Here is a 27,283-nt window from a genome sequence, read left to right as displayed (position 1 = left end):
AGTATACAAGTCATTTCGGGCTCTCTCTATCTATCTATACACCAGGATGGCATGAAGACACTTACCAGCCAGCATCACACCAGGTACCAACCATTCCAAGTGAGACCTTAGCGTGAAGCTCTGGTCTTCATGTGGGACTGGTGATAAGTACTGTGTTTTCCCTGAGGGACTTTTAAAAAATAACCATATGTTAGTTTACTTTCTGTGTCATTTCTATAAAACACCATAACCAAAAGGCAACTTGGGGCCAAAAAAATCTTATTTGGTTCACAGTCCTAATCTCAGTCCATCATGAAGAGAAGTCAGGGCAGGATCCTGGAGTGAACCACGGAGGGATGCTGTTTACTGGTCTGCTCTTCATGGCTTGCTCTGTTTGCTTTTGTATACAACCCAGGATCTCTGCCCAGGAATGTCCCCACAGACAATGGACAGGACCCTTCCACATCAATCATTAATCAAGAAAACACTCCACACACTTGTCTACAGGCCACACTAATGGAGGCATTTTTGTCATTTGAGGTTCCCTCTTCCCAGATGACCAACACAGTTTTCTCAAGTTTCTGAGATGAATCTTGTCACCACGCACTGTCAACTTGTAGCTGATTTCAGCTTTGTGCCTTGGAAGATTGGTTTTGTTGGTCTCAGGGCTTTGACACTCTCCAGACTGTTTGTTCAGTTTCCCACAGCTCAGGGGCTTCCTCAGCCCACCCAATTCCAGCTCCCCTGACCTTCCTACAGCAGCAGAGAGCATATGTATACAGTGCTAAATTACAATTCTGTTTTCCTCCCTTTCTTATTGCTTTTGGCTCCTGGTGGCCAACATAACTCAGAATGATGTGTCCAGGGATGGAATCTGAGTATACTGGCTGTCCTTTCCATGAGTCAACAAGCAGATAGGTCAGAGAGAAATCAAATAAAGATTCACACTTCACTGTTTCATGTAATGTCACAAGGAATATTCTTAAATTTCTGTGTGGAACGACAGCTGCCTTTAATAAAAGTTAACTATAAGAGGGCAAAACTTAAAGGTAACACATACGTGGCCAAACACACTAGCCTGAAGAGTATAAACACCTTCAGGAATAAGCATGATAAACAGGACTCATGCTGTTTTGTTTAGAGGTGACTCTGGTGCCAGCTCTCTCTGTGTTGTATACCTTATACAGCGAGAGAGTTACATTTAGAGATAGTTTTGCAATTCTATCTCTGCAACAGTAGATCTAAACCTTCCTAATGCTGTGACCCTTTAACACAGTTCCTCATGATGTGGTGACCTCCAACCATAAAATTATTTTCGTTGCAACTTTATAACTGTAATTTTGCTAGTTACAAATCACAATGTAAAGATCTGTGTTTTTGATGGTCTTAGGTAACTCCTGTGAAAGGGTTGTTCAACCCCCAAAGGGGTTGTAACCTATGAGTTAAGAACCACTGTTCTCTGTGGTTTCGATCAGTAACTTGAATGATAGAATAGAATAGTTTGTTACCAACAGTATTTGCCACCCTCACCATAGTCTCTAAAATGAATCAACAATGTGCTACGGCCCTCTTCATCAATAAAAAAAGAATCAAAACAAACAAAAAGCATATGCTTCAAAGAGCATATCAAGACACTGGAAGGAATGGCTTAGTGCTTGCCTAGCTTGACTGGGATCCCAAGTTCTATCCCCAGAACCCTCACCTCAAAAGATCTCCTACAAATGGAAGAAATATTTATAAATAATCTAAGGATATTATATCTTGAATATAAAAAGAATTCTGATTTTATGCAATCCAAAGGGTTCTCAGGGGTGATACTGCCTACAGTAGGCTAGGTCCTTTATCTTAGTTATGGTTCCATTGCTGTGAAGAGACACCATAACCATGGAGACAAGAAATCATATGATTGGGGGATTGCTTATTGTTTCAGAGGGGGAGTCCATGGCCATCATGACAGGGAGTATGGCAAGAGACAGACAGGTGTGGTGCTAGGGCAGTAGCTGAGAACTCCCATCTTACAAGCACATCCCACCCTCAGTAACATGCCTCCAACAAGACCACACCTCCAACAAGGCCGCACCTCCAACAAGGCCACACCTCCCAATCCTTCCTAAACAGTTCACCAGCTGGGTGCTGCATTCAATGGAAATTTGAATTCCCCAAACTCCAAAAGGTTCTACAAATATCCAGAAATGAGCTGAGCCTGGACTATAGGAGGATTTCCCGTGGTTAGAGAAAAGCCAGCGGTTCCTCAGCAACTTGTGAAACCAGTTCCCATCTGATGGAAGGAGTCAGTTCCCTTACCTCTGGCAGAAGAGACAGATGGCTCCATTTGCATATTCCTGTGGTTCTGTATCAAAGCCTGTGCCACCTCCAGGCTCCCTCAGTGACATAAATACCTGTTATACATTTCAAGGTCCACACTAGTATCCTAGCCCCTTCTCACTTCCTTCTCCACCTTAACTCCCTCCAGGTCATGGGCTCCCCTCCCTGTTTCCTTCTTATAACCCGGCTAGTCTCACTATACACTGTCTACTCTGTCTCTGGTCATTCTGCTTCTCTCCCAGAGCGCTCTGGCCATATTCAGTCTGCTGCTGTTTCTCTCCATTCTCTCTCATATCTACAATAAAAATCTCCCCCTTTAACCATAGCATGGAGTAGTCAGGAGTTTCTTTACTGTGACCCCTCAAATACTCGGGGGAACCAAACACTCAAATATGGGAGCCGTTCTCAGTCACTCCATCACAGGACTCCAACATGAACCGTTAATCAAGAAATTGCCCCACAGACATGTCCACAGGCCAACCTGGTGGAGACAATCCTTTAATTAAGTTCCTCCTCCCACATGACTCCAGCTTGTGTCAAATCGGAAAACTGCTAACTAGTATACCATATAACACCTAATCTTGAGCAGTTAAAAAAAAATGAAATACTGCTACTTGCCATAAAATAAATGATGCTTGAAAACACAATGGTTAGAGAGCAAATCCAGGCACAAAATAGCACATATTACATAATTTCTGTTATATGACATACATAGCATAAGCAAATCTATAGATATGGAAACTAGATTAATGGTTGCTATAGGCTGGAGGTAGTTGGGAGTGAGGACCGAAAGGGAAAAGGGGAGTCACCCCTCATGAGTACTGTGTTTCTTCTTCATATGATTTAACGGTTCTAAAGCAATTATGATGGTTCCACACTCTCCCGATTATACTAAAAGATTGGATTATGTAGTTTAAATAGATGAATTACATGGTGCATGACTTACATTGCAATAAAAACTTTAGGAGATGAGAAATTAAAGACATTATGTGCATAAAAGTATGTAATGACTGGAGACCAGGAGAAGGCACTAACTGGGATAGAGAGGCCAAAGTAGGGAGTGCTCTCTCTCTCTCTCTCTCTCTCTCTCTCTCTCTCTCTCTCTCTCTCTCTCTCTCTCTCTCTCTCTCTCCTCTCTGTCTGTCTGTCTGTCTGTCTCTGTGGTTTTTTTTGAGACAGGGTTTCTCTGTATTGTTTTGGAGGCTGTCCTGGAACTCACTCTGTAGACCAGGCTGGCCTAGAACTCACAGAGATCCACCTGCCTCTGCCTCCCTAGTACTAGGATTAAAGGAGTGTGCCACCACTGCCCAGATACTTTCATTTCTTTTTAAGGACAAAATATGATCAGCCATCTTGGAATGCATATGGGAATGATGTAACTGAGGCACTAAAGATGCAGGAAAGTGAAAGCAATTGATGGCTTCTATATGGTCTCTCAGAGAATAGAAGTAGGGTTCAGACCACATACTCACAGATTAACGGGTTATATGCATAAAGGAAATTCTCAGTGGGAGTGATGTAGAGGGCAGCAAAGGTCCAAAGAAGTTGATAGATTGAATGAGGGGAAGGATTGAGAAGAAACTGATTCAATGGCTGTGGCACTCTACACCTAAAGCTGTCTACATTGTCTCCTGGCTGATAGATGCATTTCTGAAAGGGTCCATTATGAAAGACAACAGAAACAAGGTTGTCACCAAACAGCATTTAAGGAAGGAGGAAGCAAAGGAAGAAGAGAAAGGGAATTTTTAGAAACCACTTTTCTGGGGTGGTTGACTGTCCTGAGATGTAAACCATCATAATTGCCTTTAGGTAAAGTGATAGGCCTTCCCTGAGATGGACAATACTCTGGGTTTAGACCTTAGGTTGGCCATATTCATCTGGTGTGACCATTGAGACCATGAAAGGTAGGGCAGTGTATGGGACGTTGGTGTTCCAAGGAAATCTGTAGCAGGTTGTTTTAAAAGGCTGATTTCCTGCTCTCAGTCTCAGTCTTGGAAGTTATGAGTCAGGCCTGTTGTGGGGCTTGGGAGCATGCATTTAAAACCTAGTCCTGATTGTAAAGCAGATGCTAAGCGAAGCAAACACTAGGCATCACAGCCTTTAAGGAAAAAATTCAAAACCCTTCCTAAGGAGGGCATGTCTGAGTGACCCGTGGCTACTCAAGGATGGCAAAATGGCAGAGGTTAATCATGGGGACAGGGTACCCACCTCTCACCTCTGCCATGGAGGAAGATCTCACAGTACGTCTTAATTATAATACAGACCACAGCTGTACACATGACAAGAAAACGTGTGAAGGACACCGCAACTGATCTGGGTTCTGTTTTTGTCAAGAGTTGGTCTTTTTTCTTCAAGATAACCTTTTTTCAGAACCTCTTCAGATTCTACATATTAAATAGTTGCAGACAGGGTTTTGCAAATGGTAACGTGTGGGATGTGTGTACACATCCCTGGGTAAGTTAGATTGTACTTGGTTTTAGAGTGTCTGTGCTGATTTCTAAGGTTATATAACAGAAAAACCTGTTTTTCTGCTAACAAGTCACCTCATTTGCCATTCACATTTGTTTAACTCAAAGGTTAGAGCTTACGGCAGCCCCAGGTGATATCAGTAGGAGAAAGTTTCTGTCACGCCTGCCAGTTTCCAAATTACTGACACAGAGGCTTAATATTAATTATCAATGATTGACCAATAGCTCAGGTTTATTACCAACCAGCTCTTATAATTTAAATTAGCCCATTTCTATTAATCTACATTTTGCCACATGGCTTTTATCTCTATCCCATTTTATGTGTCCAACGCATTTTGTATCTGGCCGGCAACCCTCTGACTCTGCACTCTGTTTGGCTCTCCCACCTAATTCTGTTCAGATATTGGTTGTTCAGCTCGTTTATTAAACCAATCACAGCAACAAATCTTCTCAGCGTACAAAGGAATTGTTCCACAACAGACATCTGCTTCTCTAGACAGGCTGTGTTACTCTGCACGTCTCTTTTGAAAGTTGTCAATCAACATTCATGGTTTCAGCAGTCACAGCAGATGAATGTGGCCAATCTAAAGTCTAAACCCAGTGTACTCTCCATCTCAGGGAAGGCCTACCTTTTACCTAAAGGCAATGCTGAAGGGTCCCATGTCAATGATGAAGGGTTCCATCTCAATGCTGAAGGATTCCATCTCAATGCTGAAGGATTCCATCTCAATGATGACTTTCTAAACACCACAGCAAAGTCATTTCTAAGATTTCCCCCTTTCCTCTCCCTTCCCTTGAATGTTGTTTGGTGATGACCTTGTTTTCTGTTTTCTTTAATACAGAACCCTTCCATAAATAATTTTATCAGCCAGGAAATACTGTAGAAATCTTTAGATGTATAATAATTTATTCGCTTCCAATTAGCTAATTTAGTTCTGGAAATGTGTGCAGTAACTAGACATGAAATCAAGCCCTCTGCAATTATCAATTACCCAATTGCTAGAATTACCTAAGTATTCTAGGGAAAAAGTAACACCCAAAAAGTTTTCATTGTCAGGTAAGTCTGAAGTATATTGAATTAACATTAAGTAGGTTTCTTAACCACAAGACTCTTGGAGTCTTTAATGTGGTAGTATACATCATGTATTCTTACTATAGTCCTTACGAACTAGATTGTCATGGGAAATGTCTTGAAGTTACTTTACTTTAAGGAACGTACTTGGGAAAAGAATAGTCTAGACTGTAGCTTGTTGCTTGTCCATCAGTTAGTTATATCATGCCAAAATACAGTTCACATTTTCTACATTTTGTAATTGTGTTTGTGTTCTAGAATTAGTTAACCTTGGGTTTGGTTTAGAATTTTAGCAAAAGCACCCAACTAGGCCTTTGTTTTCTGTCATTTCAACAAACTTCAGATTTAGATCCATACTTCATACTCTATTGAATTTACTTTTAATCATGCTATGAAATTTTTGACCAGTGTCTTATGAATGGATTTTGTTTCTATTCTTCTCTGAAGAACTACTTAAAATTAGTATCATTGTCCCTACACATGGTAACATGTGTTCATTGTTGACACATGTATCTACTCATCACTTTTCATTCCATTTTGACAGTGTGGTATTAGAGGAGAATGGTTTTTGGAACAGCATTAAGGTCTATCCCAAGTAAATACTTAATCCCCATGTTGAATGTAGAGTTCTAACGCTTGCTTATTAAAGAATCAACAGATTGTTTTCACAAATACTTCATTTCCACTTCTTTCTCTTGAAACTAGCTTCTCTTATTTTTTGAAAGTATCAGAGATTCTTTACTGATCGTTTCTTGAGTTTCCTTGGGTAAGCTGTGAAAGAGTTTAATCATAAGACGCCAATGGAACAGCAATGCATACTTCACACAAAGACCTAGTCAAGGCAATGAAGTTTTAGACGTTGAAGGATGGAATCATCTTATTTAAATTCATCTTGGAAATATCAGATATCACTAATAGCACAGAGAAGACTGTTGTGTTTTGAATTAATGTTTTCAGCCTCCACAGAGGTGTTCTGTGATGCTGTGTGGCACAAGGACTTCAATTCAAGCATTTGCTACCAGTTCAACCTGCATTCGTCTCTCTCCTGGAATGAGGCACATGCTTCATGTCAGATGCAAGGAGGTGCCTTATTAAGTATCACAGACGAAAATGAAGAAAGCTTCATAAGGAGTAAGTATGGGAAGGATGCACATTGATATTGATGCAATAAAGGTGACTATTGTGAACCATTCTGTTCTTGAATACAAAAAATATATCCTTAAAAATGTCTTTCTTTTCTTAATATAGCCCAAGTTGTAATTCTGAATATTTAAAACTTAATTTATTCAGTGTGTGTGTTTCTGTATATATGCATGCAAATGTCAGAGACCATTTTTATAGTAGTCAGTTCTCTCCTTCCAAAATTGTGGATTCTGGGGCTCAAACCCAGGTTGTCAGACTTAGTGGCAAGTGTTTTTACTCACTGAGCCAACTCACCTCCTTTCTAATCCTGAATTTTATTAATTTTTTCACTTTTTGAGACAGTTTTTCTGTGTAGTCCTTGCTGTCCTTGAACTCGCTCTGTACACCAGGCTGACCTTAAATTCAGAAATCTGCCTGCCTCTGCCTCCTGAGTGCTAGGATTAAAGGCGTGTGCCTTGGCAGCCTGGCTCTAAATTTTATATAAGCACAGTGCCATTCTCCTTGGCATCTACTCATGTCTTAGTTTTCTCCTTGGGGAAGAGAATTTGAAGCTATAGGGTATGACCCAGGTGAGCTTCAACTCTTGCAAGTGGATCAGAGGAACTCTAAAGTTAAGATTCTTGTCATCAGCAGAATTTAGACATTCAATTTCATTGATAAGTAATTATATTTATTAATATTAATATATTTATTAATATATTTGTCAATAGCCTATCCATCATTCATCATATGCAGGCTCATCACAAAACCTTTGGTAAATACCAAAATTTTAATATTAGTGGAAAAATAAAAACCACCTTCTTGTTAACTAAATAACATAAGACAATACTATTTTAAAATGCCAGCAGTGATGGGGTGGGGGAACAGCTTTACTTTGTTCCCACAGCAGGCTAAAGTGGTCCCCGTCCCTTAGGGACTGCCATTCAGGCAAAACCGAGATTTGTGGCTTTGACAAAGAAAATAATTTTATGGATCTTCAATGTTATAGAGGTGGAGATTTATGAAAAGACATTCTAACATAGCTCTTAAGACACAGGGTCAAAACAAAGTATAGAAGTGGCCAATCCTAGTATGTTTTGAGTCTGCAACGTACTATTGGGGAGACAGCTTTCCTATGATGTCTCAGACTGCTATCTTTAAGGGGTGACTTGAGACATCTGTCAATCAGACTTTATGGAAATATCCTTCTGGATAAGCTGCATATTGATTTTATCTGATCCAACAATGGGATGTGAACAATGCTATGGGATTTTTATCTTCATTTCTAATAACACTTATTTTAATAAACGTCATATGGACCCTTAGCCAGAAAACAGAAACAAAGAAACCACGATGAAAAGCATACTATATTTATCAAGGTAGAACAGGCAAGGAATAAGTCAGGGAAACTCACCAACAATACTGTCATTGGGTCCCAGGCGCCCAAGTTGTCAATGGTGATAATAAGCACAGAGACACAGCTACACTCTGTCCCCCACATCAGCCTGAAGGTTTCCAAACTGTGAGGGACCTCTATTAACAAACAGAATTTGTTGCTAAGTGGCGGAAAAAAGACTTTAAGAGTAAACCAATATGAAGGAGGAGTAGAGATTTATTAAATGACATTTTTAACGTGATCAGAAACACAGGGGTTAATGGAGAAGCACTCAGGAAAGAATACGGCCAAAACAAGGGTATCAGCATCCCAAAGGAGAATCTAGCTAGCTGTTTTTACAATGATATTTGTAGAATTTTGGTGGTCTCAAGCTACATCTTTGAAGGTTGCTCAGAAATCATTCTTCCCCCCATTTTTAAACACTCCTCAGAGATATACACCAATGTTTCTTCTAAACAAAGTTATCAGGTGATTTATGAAGGGCATTGTTGAGATTTAGGAACGGGAGGAGAATGTAAGAAGTCAAAGTTATACATAATTTTAGGCTGAAGCATGTACTATATGTTTCTTATCTTGGACAAAAAAGCTTTAACAATATGTTATCTCTATAAGCAATATTGGCCCTATTAGTGGCCAGAGTCACCTGAAGTTTCCTAGCTCCATCAACAGGACAGGTAAGCCAGACTGGGGATGCAAGACCCATTTATTTTCACACTTTCCCTCCCTTGTGCCCACAGTTTTTCATAACTTTCTACCCTGCCTCCAACAGGATTGTGACAATGAGCTGGAACTTGTGTTTCCTCTGTCATCCAACCCTCCTCTTCCTCTTTTTAGATCAAGTTCACCTGTGTATCTTTTAAAGGATTATTTGGGGCCTCGTAGGGTAGTTCAATATGTAGGGGTCCTTGTGCACCTCAGTTCAATCCCCGGGTCCCACAATGAGGCAGGAGAGAGCCAAGTTTTGGGAGTTGCCCTCAGCCTGCACACAGCCACCACCATGCATGTACCTACCCACACATATTAATAATCTGCTAATTTAAAAAATTGAATTTGAAGCATTAAGAACTACCAAGGTAGTTACTTTTATTGAGTTTCTGATGCAATTTTTTTTTCTCAAATTTTACTTCATCTGTAGCTTTAGAATTTGAAATTCAACCATATAGAAAGAAAAGCAAAAGGGGCAGGGCGGGGCAGGGCAGGGCAAGAGGGGGGGGGGGTCTGCCATACTTCTACAATTAACCATGTCCTGAAAAAAAACAAGAAAATGCCTATGTTCAGACATAATGATCTAGTTTGCTTTCTATTGCTGTGATAGACACCATGGCCAAGAATCATTTGGGAAAAGAAGGATTTATTGGTTTATTTCTTTGTATACTTCCAGATAATAGTCATCCCTGAGGAAAGTCAGGGCAGGAGCTCAAGACAGGAACCAAAGCATAGACAATGGAGGGATTTTGCTTACTGGTTCTACTTAGGCTGCTTTTGTACACAATAAGCACCATATGCCCAGCGGTGGTACCAGACTCAGTGGGCTGGGCCCTCCCGCATCAATCATTATTCAAGACAATGCCCCACAGACTTGCCTAGAGGCCAATCTGATGGAGGTATTTTCTCATTTGAAATTCCATCTTTCCAGATGATGCTAGCTTGTGTTGAGTTGATAACCACGGCAAATAAACAAAACCTAGCCAGTGATATCAGTGACATCCATGGAAATTGGCACTGTATAAAACACAAGATCCTGTCATGCAGTACATAGATGCAAGGAAGAGATGATACAACCGTTTGTGCTTGAATTCTCCCATGACCGCCTACTGGCAGAGTTACTCAAGAAGTTATTTAGCCTCTTGACATGTCAGCTTCCCCCTCTATCATGTGGAAATATTGGTAGTAGCTTCTTGGTGTATATTACATATTATTATAATGCAAAGTGCCTAGCATGCATAACAAATGGTGTGGATTTGCCGCTTGACAGCCATGTACACAGTTTTATTCAGTTCACCTGCATGTGTTCATGTCTGTAAAGGTGAATATGTAGTTCTACATTGTGGTGTGTGTGTGTGGGCACACATGCATTCATGTGTGTGCATGTGTGAGTGCACGTGCATGTGTGTGTGTGCTACATGTGAGCCTTATGTTTATGAGTGTGCAGATGCATGCGTTCCTGCACACACACAGTTGGAGGGCAGAACAAGACGTCAGGCATCTTTCTGTATTACTCTCTGCCTTATTCACAGGTTCAGTTAGACTAGCTGGCCAGTGAGCTCCTAGAGTCTTGTATTTGCCCCCACATGTTGAGGTTACAGGCATCCCAGTGACATCCCGCTTTCTAATGTGGGTGTTGGGCATTTGAACTCAGGCCCCGATGATTGCAGAGTGAGCAAGTCTTACCCCGGAGCCATCACTTCAGCCCTGCATCTTGTTACTTCATTTAGTTACAGAAAAACAGTTTGCTGCACAATAGTGTTGTACTAGTCTGCCATTGGAATAGGCAGATGTGTGTTTGCTGTTGTTGCTTGCCATTCCCATGTAAAACTTCGTGCAGTGCCCTGGTTGCTTTTTCTGTGTTTGTGCAATGAGAGAAGCAGAAGCAGCCCTACAGCATTGAAAGCCAGAGACACTCATGCTCGTCCTCCCCCCACAGTTCTGCACAAGTGGGGAATCATAATCAAAACTAATTTGAGTGAATCTTATTGGAGTAAAATACCAATTTCCAAAATCATTACTAATGTGTAATGGGTCTTATGCAAAAGCATGCACACCATTTATGAATTACGGTTGTTATCTGTCTTAACTGCCATGGTCTCTCATGGGAGAATTTTGTACCTATTCATCAAGCCTGAATAGCAATTTTAAAAAATAAGATCTGTCACTGGATTTTATTTAAACATTTCAAGTCTATAATGAGGCTTTGGGAATTGTTTGGGAAAATAGAAGTCTGTTCATAAAGAAAGAAACTGTCCTAATCAAAGTATTTTAAGTGTTGACACAAGTCTAACATCTCTTGCTAGTCACTGGTGAATGAAAATTGTGACATAAAGAAATATCTAGGCTTTCACAAATGACAAAAACATCCAAAGGAATTTAGTTCCGAGTTTGTATTTATGTGTTAAGGGTAAATTTGGTTATAAAGGTAAATAGACTGGTGGAGAGTTGGTTGGTTGGTTGGTTGTTTTTTGCTTGTTTTGTGTGTGTGCGCGCACCTTTAAACATGAATTACAAATTACATGATGCTTTCTTGTGTTTTAGTAAACAAAATTGCACAGTTTTGAGCATGTGGAGTAATTCCAAGAAATTAGGTTATTTAAAATACCACTTAGCACTTTGCCTGGGTGTGGAATATGAATATGTCCCTCTGTCTTGTCAGTGAGTCTTCCAAGCACCTTGCATCCTCATGGGAAGGTTAACCGATTTAATCCAACAGTACTATTGAAAGCAGGAAGCAGGTGGATATCAGCAAGAGACTGGGCATAATGCCACAAAACCTTGAACATGTTTGTGTACAATATGCTCTATTTAGTGAAAAAGCACCTTCTATGTGTTTTTAAGTGTTTGGCTTTCTCTGGCTTCCACTGTTAAACTAAGATGTCCAATCGTTGAGGACATTTATATGTGAATGCAACGAGTCCATACCCTCCTAATCTTGCCCTGTGTTCCAAACTGAGGAGCTTGTGAGGATAAAAGGGGCTGCAATTAATAACGGTTCTGAAGCTACAGGAAGAAAGTAGGCCCAGACAGGCACTCTCTAGAACCCGCCTAGAATCTCAGGCTAGGCCCTGCATTGACAGACAGAGACAGAGACAGACAGACAGACAGAGACACAGAGATAGAAACACACCAAGAGAGACAGAAGCACACAGAGACAAACAGAGAGACACGGACAGAAACAAAGACAGACAAAGATAAAGAGAGAGGGAGGGAGAGAGGAAGGAAGGAGGAGGGAAGTGAGCGAATTTTTCTGAAGCACAGGCACCAGAGGAAAACGGTGTTCTTCACAGAAGGAAAGTCAAGATGGCAATATCTGAGAGCCACCAAATTAGCCATTTTCACTAAAAGTCATGACATGGGTTGCCCCTCACCCCCATCCCAGTTTTATTGTACAAAGTAGGAAAACGTACATATTAGGAAAATTTAGGCACACTAAAAGAAAAACCGTAAGTATACAATTTCTACAGGCACATTTTTCTGTGCAAGCACGTCAGTTGTGCTTATTTACGGCATTCATTGAGCAAACACGGTTGGATTAACGGGTGAGTTGCTGCAGCGCCATGGTTAGAAGCAGGGACCACAGAACTGCAAAACCCTCTTCCCAAGTGTGCAGGGGCCCTGGCCTGGGTCCCAGCTGCTGAGGCCTCCAGAACCCTGGACTCTTACACTGTGATGCTTCCAAGTAGCTTCCAGCAGCTCAGCTGAGCTTCGGCTCACCTGAGTGTGAGCACTTGATTCCATTCCCTCTCTGGGGGTGACCCTGGACATCTGTACCTCCGCCATCTAAAACTGGAGGTGTGTGAGCTGGGGGCACCTTCAGACCGACCAGAGGTGGACCTGCTTATCGCTGTCAGCAGGTCTTCAGCAGCTTCCCGTGTGACTGCGGATGGCCAAACCCTGCTTTGTCACACTGAAGCTCCAGCACGAGGGTCAAAAGACCCGTTTTATTTTTATCATCGCCTGGCGTTACCTGTGACTTTGTGACATGAAGAAATAGCAATTCGAGAAAGTACCGGAGCGCCGAGTTTGGCTTTCATTTGGTTCTGTCTGTCCTCTTTCCTGTTCAAATGCCATCCATGGTCATCTTTTCAGGGCAGCTGGGCAGGGAAGCAGTGGCAGTGTGGATTGGTTTGAATCAGCTGGATGAAAAGGCTGGCTGGCAGTGGTCTGATGGGACAGCGCTCAGCTACCTGAACTGGAGCCCAGGTACCCACAGCATCTCCTCTACCTTCAACGCGTGGGGCATGTTGTAGACTTAAACATAAGATTCCTATATAAACATCTCATTCTGTGAGTGCTTAATGATTTTTCCCCCCTCAGGTCAGGGTCTCCTATGCTGTCCAAGCAAGCCTGAAGCTCTCAATTCTCTTGCCTAGACCTCTCAAGTGCTGGGATGTATGCCTCCACACTTCATAGTTTATAAATATAGTTTTAGCCTTTCTGAGTTCTTTTAGGGCAAGCTTTGCAGAATGCAGAAGCCAGAAAGATAATCTATTTAGTTAACATTACAGCGGCATTGGTGTCAGAGACAGACTGATGCTTTCAAAATAGCAACAAAGTACAAAATATTCTTCTAAATATTGTTCTAAAACAATGGAAGTGGCTCTTTAGGCATCTTTGGAAAATCAGTACATTTGCACACCTACACTTGAACTTGGAAAACTCAGATAATACAACAGATGTCCTGTAGGGGGAGACAACTAAGGGCTAACTTTAAGGGCTTTATGCTTTAAGGCTAACTTGGTGGCAATCTGTGCTGAAACTACATTTCCATGCGTATTTTCAGAGATAAATGCTGGGCCATTTGTTGAGTATCGCTGTGGAACACTGAAACTTGCCTCAGCTGCCTGGAGGAGCAGGGACTGCGAGTCTGCCTTGCCTTATGTGTGCAAACGGGATCTAAACTCCACTGCTCACGAAATGCTTGGTAAGCGCTCCTTCGGTCTCCTTTGGTTGTTCACGCGCACACTCCGTGCATTAAAATCTTTCTATTTTTGCTAATAATTGGGACTTAACAAAATTGAGTTTATGGTTATATGAATAAAAATGTGTAAGTGATCCCCGTCATCCTAAAGCAACATGACTGCAGCAAATGCATTTACTCAGAACTACAACAAAGCGACATGAGCCAAGCAGAAATGCCTTCCTTTCTTTTAAAAGATCTCCACTCTTCATCATTCCACGTTAGGAAGCCAAAGTATGCATTCTCTAGTGGTTTTGAGTTTTATTTGTGGGATTCCTCACACTTAAAGATAAAAGAAAATAACTTAGTAGTACCTTTTATTATGTATATTTTCTTTGTTGTTCGCTTTTTAACATAATCACTGTACATGGTTATGAAGTACGATGTGTCTTGATCCATATGTGTATTGTGCAATGATCATCGTGTCCTTTCCTTCAAACTGCCATTTCTTTGTGGCGAGACCATTCAAGCGCCTCTCTTTGGCTATTTGAACGTTATAATGCATTGCTTAAATTCTGGTCACCTGGTATGCAACAGAAGAAGGGCAGTTCATCCTGACTCCAGCCCTCCTACAGCATTCCAGGAGTTTCTACCACATTTCACATCTCTTATCAGTAACACATTTTCCCCACTAAAGTGTTGAGCAAAATTTGGGTTATAATTAAGACTCAAATAATACCTAGTTATAATCTAGTATACTATAACCTAGTCCAATTCTCTCATTTCACCGTTTTATATTCATCTGCGTGTATGAGTGTGTGCATTATGTGTGTATTGACAGTGTCAAGTGTATGTACAAGGTGTATGCCTGTGGTGTTTGTGCACATGTGTGTGGGTGTGGGAACCCATGTGAGCATCCTGAGGCCGGAGGATAACATCAGCACCATTGATTGAAAAGACTTTCCTTCCTCCAGTCCATGTTCTTATGATGTCTTTGTTTTTTGTTTTGTTTTGCTTTTCAAGACAGGGTTTCTCTGTGTAACAACAGTCCTGGCTGTTTGTAGACCTGGCTGGCCTCAAACTCACAGAGATCTGCCTGCCTCTGCCTTCCGAGTGCTGGGGTTAAAGACATGTGCCACCACCAGCTGTTCTTATGACTTTTGTTTAAAATCATTTGCTGCAATGCGTACCCTCACTTCTCAGTTCTCTATACTGTTCCACTGGTCAGTGTGTCTGCCTTTATGCCAATCCTATACTCTTTTTGAATACTAGAGTTCCGTAGCATGTTCCAAAGTCAAATAGTCTAATGGCTTCTGTTTTGTTCTCTTTACCTAGTGTGACTTTGACTATTTGAGAGATTTATGGTTCCAGATAAAATTGAGTCTCTCCCTTCTTAGGTCTATGAAGAGCATCACTGGTATTTTGATAGGCAATGCACTGATTATGTGAGTCACTTTGGGTAGTGTGAGCATTTCAACAATAATGAATTCTTCCAATTCATGTACAGTGAACATCTTCCCATTTTTTGCATTCTCTTTAATTTTTTTCATTAGTGTTTTACAGACTTCATTACAGAGATTTTTCAACTCTTGTCAACTCTATTTTTTGTAGTTATTATAAATAGGTTTTATCTCTATATCAGATAATTCACTTTTAGCATATAGCAGCAGACCTAAACTTGATGTGTTGTGTCCTGCAACTTTGAATTCATTTATTATTTCTAATAGTTTTTCTGTGGGGTTGGGGAGGGTCTCTTTGTAAGATGATGGCCTTTACACACAGGGGCAGTTTGAATCCTCTTTATTTCCCTCTTTTGCCCAATTGCTCTGGTGAGTACGCCAGGAACTGTCATAAAAAAGTAGTGAGAGTGACACCTTGTGATAGAGCCCAAGGAGAAAGTTTTCAGCTCTCCTCTGCTCAGTTTACACCATAAAGCATTTTATAAAGCCATGAAGGGTTGCTGGGTTCAATGCTAAGCACCATATACACCAGAAAGTAGAAGCAGGAAAGTCAGAAGCTTAAGGTCATCCTTGGCAGAAACTCCAGGCCAGCCTGGACTACATGAGGCCCTTACAACGACAATAATAATAATCTGTCAAAATACTCATAAATGCAGGGTGAAGGGAGGAAACATAGAAGGGATATAAAAAATGCTTAAAATAAAAATCTTTCAAAAACAAAATTTGATGAATATATTAAGGGATAAAAGTGTAAGGGAAATTTAAAAAGGGCAAAACCAAAATCACAGAGGTGAAAAAGAGGAGATCCTAGGGTGACTTCTTTCTGGGTTCCCAGAAATTGGCCACTGCCAGTTTCAAGTATGGTCAGCTGAACGTGAAGACTCCTGTGCTGTTGTTTTTGTTACTGCCGAATCTGGAATGGATAAGTGTTAATGTCTGCCAGTTGTCTTTTTAATGGGGGTTTTCCTTCTCAGCAACACCAGTGGCTTCTCCTGGCCACACTTACCTGTGCATTCTTTGACACACTCCTGAAACTCCTGATTGTACCCCCTGGGGTGGCTAATGTTTTACCTGAGGGTTGTCCTCAGGTGCAAGAAGCAACCACAGCACTAACGTAAGTACAGGTGGAAAACCCAGTTTCATAGTCAAGACTTTTTGAGTATTGTCTTAGTTCCTTTTTTACCCTGTGACAAAATACCATGATGAAGACAACTTATAAAATAAACATTTAATTAGGCTTATAGTTTCGTAGAGTTCGAGCCTATGGCAGCACAGCAAAGGTATGGTGGCAGGAACAGCTGAGAGCTCTTGATCCACAAGTAGGAAAAGAGGACACACTGAGAGTAACATGAGGCTTTTGAAACCTCAGAGCCCACCCCCAGTGACAGACCTCCTCCATCAAAGCCACACCTCCCAATCCTTCCCAAACAGTTCCACTAACTGGGCCTAAGCTTTCAAGTGTATGAGTCTAGAGGGGCCATTTTCATTCAAATCACTGCAGTGCTAGTGACCCTGCTGGAGGGATGGTGTGGTATCACACATACCTTTAGAACTGCAGAATTCTCAGACTCCATCACTCTACCCCATAAGTAACAGATAGATTATTCAGAGATCAGAGCTATCAAACTCCAGGCTTATTCTCAGGTGATGAGCTGTTGTGTTGCTTGGGGGTTTTGTTGCTTTTGGCTTGGGTTTTTGTTTTTTCTTGACTTTCTCCTTCACTGGCTTTCACAGAGTTATCCTTTAGCCCAAAAGTCAATGTCTTCCCTCCCATCTCTGGTTTTACTTGAGTCCTTTCTTTTTCCTAGCTAAGGGATTGTCTATTGTGCTTGAAGAACTCTAGTACACTGTTTCAGTGACATTTTGTATTCTTTAATCTCCATCTTATTCATTTTTACCCTGATCTTCATTATTTCTTTACCTCTGCTAATTTGGAATTTGATTTGTTCTTGTTTTTCTGGCCCCTTGAGGTGCAGCATTGAATTGTTTGAGTCTTTTCTACCATTCACACGTAAGGGATGATTGCTATACACTTCCCCATCAATTCTGCATTTGCTTTAGCCCATAAATTTTGGCATGTTGTGTCTCTATTTGCACCTGTTTCAAAAGAATTTTTAAAATTTGTTCTCAATTTATTGACTGTTCAAAAGCCAATCATGTCAGTGAGGAGGCCTAGGTAATCTATGGGACCTTAGATAGTATTTATCCCTGGCATACAAATGGACTTTGAGTGCCAATCCCACATTGAGGGATGCTCTCTCAGCCTAGACTCTTAGGGAAAGGCCTAGGCCCTGCCCTGCATGAAATGACAGACTCTGGAGATCCACCATGGAGGGCCTCACCCTCCCTGGGGATCGGACTGGAGATTGGGTGGGGGACTGGGGGGGCCTGGTGGGAGGAGTGGGGGAGGAGGAGAAGGAGAGGGAGCTGGGATTGACATGTGAAGCAAGCTTGTTTCTAACTTAAATTTAAAAATGGAAGAAAAAACAAACAAAAAAAGCCAATCATTTAATTTCCATGCATTAGCATGGCTTCCTCTTTCTTGTTTCTGCCTTTTAGTTTTATTGCATTATGCTGAAAAAAAAATAATAGTCCAGGTGATCTCAGTTTTTGTCCATTTGTTGAGACTTGCCTTGTAGACAGACACATTATCTGTCATGGAGAATAATTTATGCTGATGAGGGAAAACATGACTTAGGCAGCTGTTGGAATGTTCTGTAGATGTCTGTAGGGCCATTTGGCCAGGGGTGCAATTTGACTCTGCAGTTGCTTGGTTGGCTTTTCTGTGCGGACAGTCTGTGTGTCACTAAATATGAGGAGCAATTTCCCAACTACTGCTGTATCTGAGTCTCTGTCTTCCTTTAAGTCCAGTAATATTTGCCTTGTGTATTTTTTCAAGGCTAATAAGCTTCTTTAAACAGATGTTTTAGCTAAGTGATGGTGGCATACACCTTTCATTTTGTTTTTCCTAATGTGGCTTTGTTTGTGTCCTTCTTCCTAGAAATGCTAACCTGGATACTTCTTTTCTCACATCCAGATAATGCCCAAGACTAGTTTACTAAGAGCTTGGAATTGACACAATGCATTCTTACAGGGGCAATCAAAACCAGGTTTCCCCCAAATACAGGTAAAAAACTAAGAGAGCATCTAGAGAGAGAGAAGTCTGTCCCACAAGCCTTTCATGGGAGTAGGGTAGACCCAGATGCATCATTCACTTACTCACCCACTGTCAGATGTTAAAGGATTCTGCCCAATCAGGAATGGACCTATGTCATACCTACAGCCTCCAGGCTGTGCTCCAATTCAAAGCCCAGTGCTAGCATTCACTCCCTGCTCTCTGGCAGGTGGAATCCTGATTCTGCCTCACCTCCTGAAGTTGGAAGGCAGATACTTGTTACAGCCAACTTCCTGGCCAAGGTGAGGCCTACCATCACTAGCTTTGTGGCTGGAGTTGCAGACCTCTGCCTAGGCCTGGGCCTCACATCTATGACTACACTTGATTCTGTCTTCCTCCTCTAAGTAAGAGGGGTCTCTGTGCTGTGCTGCTTCGGGGTGGGGAAAGGATGAAAGGGATGACACAGGGATGGTTCCTTCCTGCTTTCTTCATTGTCTTCTCATTTCATTAGAGGAAAAGGGGCCACTATGGCATCTTGTCTGCTGTTCTTGGCTCTTCTGAAGAAAGTCTGGTGAGAATCAAAGGAGAAGTTTTCTTTTTTACTGTTGGAGAGTAGAGGCTAAACCCCCATAGCTGGTACGTTAGACAAGAACTCTTTTGGTCCTTAACACCACCTCTCCCACCCTCTCGGGGTTCAGCCTCTCAGGTCCTACCACTGTCTCCTTCTCAGAACTCCTCTTTGAACTTTTTCTTACATTGAAAGTGAGGTTTAGAGTAACTTCTTATGTTTGTTTGTTTTGTTTAGGTTGATAACCATTGACAATATCTAAATGTTCTAACATTCTCTAACTATGATTCTAATTGAGGTCAGAGTCCTAATAGGAATTTTGAAAGAATAGTTTCTCAAAAAATAATGAAACCATATCTAACTGATCTAGTTCCTAAGGGAGACACTTGCTATCAATTAATAAGATGTCACCAAAATGCAATCACCATTCAGGGACAAGCTCCCCAAAAAACAAGAGCTGAAACCAGACCTGCACACCACCACCTTCTAAGTGTCCAAAGCTTCAGGAAACTGACCCTGGGAAACTTAATCCAGAGTTCACATCCATTCAATGTGACACCACAGATACCACAGTAACCTCATGGGACAATAGTCAAACTTCATCATCCCTGTTCTAAAAGAAGTAAACAGAATCAGAATTTTTATGCTGTTTTATCTAGAGGATAAGTATCTGCTCTACCTACCTGCTACCTACCTTTCCTATATAAAATCTTTAGATATCATTTAAATTATGGTCCATAACAGAACTTTTACAATATAAAATGCCTAACCAGTTACATTCTCTATCTATGTCTGTCTGTCTGTCTATGTCTGTCTGTCTATGTCTGTCTGTCTATGTCTGTCTGTCTGTCTGTCTCTCTCTCTCTCTCTCTTTCGTGTGTGTGTGTGTGTGTGTGTGTATGTGTGTGTGGTATTGTTGGGGTACCCCGAATTGAGGAGGGGTCCCCAAGCTGGATTCATCACCCCAAGAATCAAGAGTCCACGCGCCAATTGATGCAACACGCAAGAGGCTTTAATTAGGCATCTGCAGATGGGCCTCTCAGTCAGCTTTTAGACCGACTGGCCCCGAGGTTCAGTTACAATCAGCTTTTAAAGACAAAAACCACAAGCCTTTGGGAGGGGTCCCTATCTTGTGACGGGGGGTACGTGACTACTGACCAGGGGAAGTAGATGTCTTCCTGACCTACACGTTGTAAATTCCTCAAACCTTGGTATGAGTTAATCATCTCTCCCTAAGTAAATGGTGGTTATCGTCTCCTTGTTTCCCACAAATCTTGTTTGCCCATCTCTGACGCCCTGGTCAGTTCTTCACAGGTGGTCAGCAGCCCGGAATTGGCCTTTTGTGGGTTTACAGCCCTTCTGCAATTAAGGTTGCTAAACCATACATTCCATTCTGTGGTTTGGCCAGTTCCTGGGATGGGGTCTTTTGTTCACTTCCCAAGTTCTCTAGTGGGGTGCCCTCCCTGTTTAAGCTTATATTTTATTTCTATAAATTCGGGGTCTTTCAGTATCACCTGTATGTATGTATGTGTACTCTGTGTAAGTGTGTGTGTAAGACCAATGCTTGTATAGTCCAAAAAAGGGCTCCAGATCCTCTAGAACCAGAGTTACAGGTGATTGTAAGTCACCATGTGAGTGCTAGGAATCAATTTTGTGTTTTACTTAATAAAAGGAGTCACAACAATGGCAATTTGTATAAAGATGTTAAATACTGTTGCAAGGAATTATGCAAGTGATGGTCTTTGTGTTGATTTATAAAGAAAACGACTCTTGGAAATACCATGCCACTCACTGTGATCCTGATTGGACTCCCTTCAATCGTAAATGCTACAAACTTCAGAAGGAAGACAAGACCTGGCATGAGGCTCTTCACTCTTGCCAGTCTAACGACAGTGTGTTGATGGATGTGACTTCCTTAGCAGAGGTGGAGTTTCTTATAAACCTTCTTGGGGATGGTGAGCACCAAAACCTTTGATTTAAGACCTATGAAATAGATGTTACTACTTTTTAATTAGAGTTCAAAAGAAATTAATTAAACTATTTAAAAGTGATTGTTTATGGTATATGTTTATGGTTTATATATAATATGTGAATATATGAATATGTACATATATTTTTTCAGAGTTTCGAAAACATATCCAGAAACACAACTCACTGGATTTTTATAAGTCATGTATTCAGAAGCTATGTAATGTATTCACATTTGCCAAATGGATTAGATATACATTTTTAAAATCTTAAATAATGACAACTGACAATGGGGGCACCCAGTCCATACACTAAGGCTCTGGAAAACTTAAGGAAGACAGAACAGAAGGATTCTGAGAGCCAGAGGACCAGGATCTGCTGTGTGAGACTTAACAGGGAAGGGGCCCACATAAAATCTTAACAATACAGCTCACTAATCAAGACCTGCATAATGACAGCACCAGTTGACAAGCCAAAGAAGATGGGGGAAATCGCATGGGACCCCACCCTTAGATGCAGAGTTCTAGCCAATCATGGCTACAGAGAGAAGAAGAGTTGGTTTTCTCCAGGGACGAGCTCCCTGATAGGTTATTCAATCCCAAGTGGTCAGCCAAAACACATACACATGCATGCAGCACTAACTGAACTCCATAGATTACATACATATATGTAACAAAATAATTACGAGGAAGAGAGCATGAATTTGAGAGGGAGGACAGTGGGACACAGAATAGAGAGGGAGAAGGAGGAGTGGAAATGATGTAAACATAATACACATTAAATTCTCAGAAAAATTTTAAAAATTAAATAAAAAAAACTTAAAGGGTAGAAGTCATAAAAATCATTCCTTGCTCACACCTTAAACCCCAGCCCTTGGGAGGGCTGGAGGAGCTCTATGAGTTCAAGGCCGGCCTGGTCTTGATGGCCACAGTGTGCTGTGCTCTCATAAAGGGGGTTTCTTCAGTGAATAATTCAAATAACTTCATTTGACTTGAGGGTTCTCAGGTTGTGTGTCATGCTTACGGGTCCAGGCTCCTGGGCCTCCCATCTTGAATTCTTCAGAGCAAACCGGGACCCACCCTTGCCCCATGACATGCATTAGCCAAGAAGTCTTCCTAAAAATCCTAGAAATTATTGATTTCATTTTCATGTGATTAAAAACGAAAACAAACAAACAAAAAAGAAACCAAAAACATCCCTCGACTCTAGGCAGTGACCTTTGTAACGGTAGGTTTTAGTTTGCAAACAAAAATACTCTATGTCTTTTCCCCTAATCTTTTGTGTTTGGGATTAAAAGAATCCTGCAGTGTCCCCTGTAACAACAAGGGCACTTGACTGTCTCTCTGCTACCTGCTACCTAGCGTTTCTCACTGCATCAGGCTTTGTTTGTTTTTCCAGCAATCCCGCTGTTCTGCATTAATGCCAGGGAGAGCTTCTGCTTGTTTTATTGTATGGGGCTGAGGAGGAGGGAGACAGAAAAGCATTCAAACTCCACTATGGTTAAGAGTTCTGTTGGTGATGATGTTTTTAATGTTCCTCTTTCAAAAAATCCAATTAACCTCTTAATTTCCCTTTTCTCTGGGCAGAAGCAAAACTAGACATTTCAGGTCACTTTGAACATAGTGGAGGAGCTGGAGTGCTAGACTAGCTTTGGGTTTAGCTCATACTCTACCTTCCTTGGGAGGCCTGGATGTTAGGAGGAAAGAGATCTAGACAGATATTTCATAGTAAGATTCAAACAAGAGTTATCACATAGAGGAATAAAGAGAACCACACACAAAAGGGTATAGCTCACTGATAACCTGTGTGTGCCGTAAGATATGCAAATAATGTCTAAAAAATAATCTACGTTTATTTCTTACAGAAAATGCATCAGAAACATGGATCGGTTTGAGTAGCAGTAAAATTCCAGTTTCCTTTAGATGGTCCAGTGGCTCCGCTGTCACCCTCACTAACTGGCAGCCTCTTGAGCCTCGGGTTTTCCCACAGAGACGCCAACTGTGTGTCACAGCAGAGCAATCTGTAAGTTGAGTCATTTGATCAGATTTTTGGCACTGACACTGAGAAGCTCGTAGGCCCGGATCTTGTGTCAAGGTATAGATCAAGAGAGGCAGACACTGCTCTCCATGGGGGCTTCTTTACACACGTGGCAAGGGCTATGAGCGATACTCTGAGGAGGGAGGGGAAAAAAGATTGGATTAGAGCAGATGCTGCAGATAGGGTGGGTAGGGGTGGGAAGCCTCTCTGAACAGATGACGTTTAAGCTAGGACTTCAAAGAATCAAAAACCTTTACACAACAGAGGAAAACCGTTCCCAAAGGTAGACAAAGTCTTGCCCTCTTCAACAGCCAGACAAGCTACTGGTGGTAAGGAGGTGACAGACGGGACAAGGGGAGTACAAAAAAAAAAATACTGGCTTGTATACCAATGTATAGGAGCCATTGGAGTGCTTCAAGGACACAGACGGAAAAATCTGCCGTGAAAAATAACTGTGGTCGTAACATACAGAATGGATTGGAGAGGACAAACTAGCAGAGAAACAATTTGGTGGCTGTTCCGTGGGTGGTCTAGGGTGGAGGCTAGGCAGAGAAGAGCAGAGAGAGAGTCATGTTTCAAGTAACAAGATTCATTGCTAACTAAATTTTAAGCGGAATGTCAGAGGCAGGTTTTTTTTTTACTTGAGCAAACGCCATTTTGGTAGACAGTGGTGAGGCCGACCATCCTGGTGCAGAAAGTGGGAAGATGGAAGCTGCAGGACGAAACTGGAGGGTGATAGTTCTAAAGCTCCATTGGCTTATTAACATGGAAACCACTGTGCAGGGTGTGCCACCTCTTTGAGGAGCACGGATCAGTGGCAACTCTCACTCTCACGTGAATGGAATGGAGCCCGTGACTTCAGCATTGGGTTCCCGCCTCCCACTTCTCTGAGACTTCAGATTATGCAGAATTAGTTTGAGTCCAAAACATCTGAACAGTTTATGAAACATTTTAGACAAATGATCCTCTCTCAGCTCAAATAGCTGTGGAAGCACCGGCTGAGTCTAAGGAGGCTGGAAGACTTGATAGGTGCCCTCATTCTTTCCAGCCACAGGATGTTGTGTCAAGTTCCCCCCAAGAAACAGCTCATTAAATGCTACGTAAGTAGCTTGACAAAGTAATTGTGCCAACCAAACATGAAAAAAAATTCAAAGCACTTGCTTCTGTGACACATTTCACTTTTGTATCTTTCTGAGGCTTGCAGAAACATGTGCATTCATAATTATACATGCTACCATTGTGTGGCTGAGTGGCATTTGGGGAGGAAGCAGCAGTGATCTCTTTAGATGTCTGTCGTGGATCTAGCTTGGCTGAAACCCAGCACGGTTACAGGAGCTGATGGCTTTTTGAGTCACTGGTTTTATATATAATTAAGATGACCTTCATTTCCTGTCACCTGCTGTGACTATTTCACTCACCATATTTATAGAACAAAAGCTAACATTTGGATAGGGATTGTTTTAATTAGTGTGTATTCATTCATTGTACACAGTAATGGGGTTATAATGACATTTTTGTTCAAGCATATCACATACTTTGACCATATTCAGTCCTCTTTACCCTTTCATCTCCCTCTCCCCCAACAGGCCCCATATTGTGAAGGAGCGTGCGTGCGTGCGTGCGTGCGTGCGTGCGTGCGTGCGTGCGTGCGTGTGTGTGTGTGTGTGTGTGTGTGTGTGTGTGTAACCTAGGTTCCACATATGAGAGAGACATGGGATGGTTGTCTTTGTGTCTGGCGTATTTTAATTATGCTCTCTAATTCCTGGATAAGGTTTTATTTTAAGAAAACTAAGATAGATACTGATATTTGTGCTGGCTGGGTTTTATGTCAACTTGACACAAGCTAGAGTGATCCGAGACAGGTAACCTCAGTGGAGAAAATGCCTCCCTAAGATCAGACTGTGGACAAGCCTGGAGGGCATTTTCTTATTAACCATTGATGGGAGAGGGCCCAGCCCACTGTGGGTGGGGCCTATCTCTGGGCTGGTGGTCCTGGGTTCTGTAAGAAAGCAGGCTGAGGAAGCCATGATGAGCAAGCCAGTAAGTACCACCAGGGCCTCTGAATCAGCTCCTGCCTCCAGGTTCCTGCCCTGTTTAGTTCCTGTTCTGACTTTCTTTGATGATAAACAGTGATTCCCAAGTGTAAGCTAAATAATCCTTTTCCTCGTCAAGTTGCTCTTCGTCATGATGTGTCAATAGCAACCCTAATTAAGACAATACTGTTGATTGGATCGGAATAATGCTGTTTTGAGAGATTTTTGTAGTGTTCCCTTTTTTTGTAGGTTGTTAATTCCTTAAACAATAAGTATAGGGGACATTGAAATTAACATTAACTTCCATCAAGTAGATCTCAGTATGAATATAATAATTATTATATGAATAAATAATTATTATTAATTTTATTTAAATACAGCTAACACCTAAACTTGGAGGTAAGAACTAGTCATTCACTCATCCTCCCAACAGCTACACCTGCACTATGCTTATAGCACAATGATTTTCTGGAAGATTCCATGGGGGATAGGCACGGAGCTGCTCTTACTGGTGAAGATGTCAGCATGGTATTTCCCTAAAGGTCACTGGTGGACTCCATATTCCCCTAAAATCCTGAATATCAAAACTCCACCTGAAGTTTGAATTGAGTAGTTTTCATCTAAGAATCTGTTTTATATTAAGATTTTAAAGTCATCTGGGACAATACTTAGCCTGTTAACTGTTTTATCATTATCTGTAAAAGATCTGAGAGTAGCTTTAGGCTAGCTTCCTCCTGCTGGGATCCATTAATACAATTCCTTGTGTTGTGGTGACCTCCAACCATAAAATTACTTATGAAGCTACTTCATAACTGTAATTTTTCTACTGTTATGAATTGTTATATAAATATCTGATGTGCAGGAAATCTGATATGGGTAAAAGGTTCAACCACCAGAGGGGTTACAACCCACAGGTTAAGAACCACTGCTTAGGCAAAGGAAAGAGAAAGCCTAAAGGTGTCTGTATATGAAGAGGAAGCTGGGCTTGGGAGACACTTCAGTGGGTATCAAGTACTTCTCAAGAGCATGAGGACGTGAGTTTGGCTTTCCAATGAACATGTAAAACCTGGGCATGATGCCTATAACCCCAGTGGGGAGGAGGGAGGAGACAGGCAGATCCCTGGAGCAAGCCAGCCTAGGCAATTGGTCAGCTCCAGGCTCAATGAGAGACTCTGCCTCAAAAAACAAGGTGGAAAACAACTGAGAATGAGCCTCAAAGTCAACTTCTGGTTTACACACACATGTATGAGCACGCTCACCACCCCCAACACGTGCGTATCTGTATCTGCATGTACATTCACCACATATACATTAAAAAAGAAAAATAAAGAAGGGAAGGAGGGAGGGAGAGAGGGGAAGGAAGGGAGGAATGGAGGAACGAAGGGACAGAGGGACGGAGGGGGAAAGGAAAGGAAAGGAAGGGAAAGGAAAAGAAAGGAAGGGAAGGGAAAGGAAAGGAAAGGAAAGGAAAGGAAAGGAAAGGAAAGGAAAGGAAAGGAAAGGAAAGGAAAGGAAAGGAAGCTGGGTCTTAACATATCTATAATTCTAGCCCTAGTACTTGGGAAACTGAAGCAGGAAGATTGCTGGACTGAAGAAAATGTAGGATATGTAGTGAGTTCTAGGCCAGACTCAAAAAATAAAATTTTGATTAATTAAAGAGAAAGCTGAGTGAGGAAGGACATTGGACTCTAACATGAGTTTTGACCCTGGGGATGACTCCTGGTAGCTTCCGGGTATTTCCAGCAGCAACCAGATTCCACCTCACTTAGGTTCACACAGCTCTGAACTGCAATCTCACTGTCACAAGCAGAGACAGTCACCAGGCTTCTGCATGACCAGGCAAGGTTCTGGACCACCACCCCACTGGGACCACTTGCCAGTGGTCACAGCTTGATTCATGACTAACACCACTGCCCACCAACATCCTCACAGAGTCCACTCGCTCAATGTGACACTTCTCCCTTTAGGAAGGACACTGGAAAGTGAAAGATTGTGAAGAAACACTGTTTTACGTCTGTAAAAGAGCAGGGCAAGTGCTTGCTGACGAGGAATCAGAATGTCAAGAGGTAAGCATGGTGAACACCGCAATGGGTACCGGGAGAGGGTAACTGAGGGACAAACACGCCAGG

General features: G+C 41.8%; 1 protein-coding gene across 1 annotated transcript in view; it reads left to right on the top strand.

The window, feature by feature from the left end:
* The window catches only part of Pla2r1 (phospholipase A2 receptor 1), a 120,664-nt gene that overhangs the window by 21,081 nt on the left and 72,300 nt on the right, over positions 1-27,283 (top strand). Inside the window, exons 4-9 of the mRNA XM_005068998.4 lie at positions 6,802-6,975; positions 13,163-13,276; positions 13,857-13,997; positions 20,877-21,071; positions 22,949-23,106; positions 27,122-27,220. Of these exons, the coding sequence (XP_005069055.1) occupies positions 6,802-6,975; positions 13,163-13,276; positions 13,857-13,997; positions 20,877-21,071; positions 22,949-23,106; positions 27,122-27,220 (881 nt within the window). The remainder of the gene's footprint in view (positions 1-6,801; positions 6,976-13,162; positions 13,277-13,856; positions 13,998-20,876; positions 21,072-22,948; positions 23,107-27,121; positions 27,221-27,283) is intronic.

This window comes from Mesocricetus auratus, unplaced genomic scaffold (genome assembly GCF_017639785.1).
Source record: "Mesocricetus auratus isolate SY011 unplaced genomic scaffold, BCM_Maur_2.0 Super-Scaffold_100004, whole genome shotgun sequence".
NCBI classification, from domain to species: Eukaryota; Metazoa; Chordata; class Mammalia; order Rodentia; family Cricetidae; genus Mesocricetus; species Mesocricetus auratus.
The sequence above is the reverse complement of the archived record's forward strand: the minus strand, read 5'-3'. Positions and strand labels throughout refer to the sequence as shown.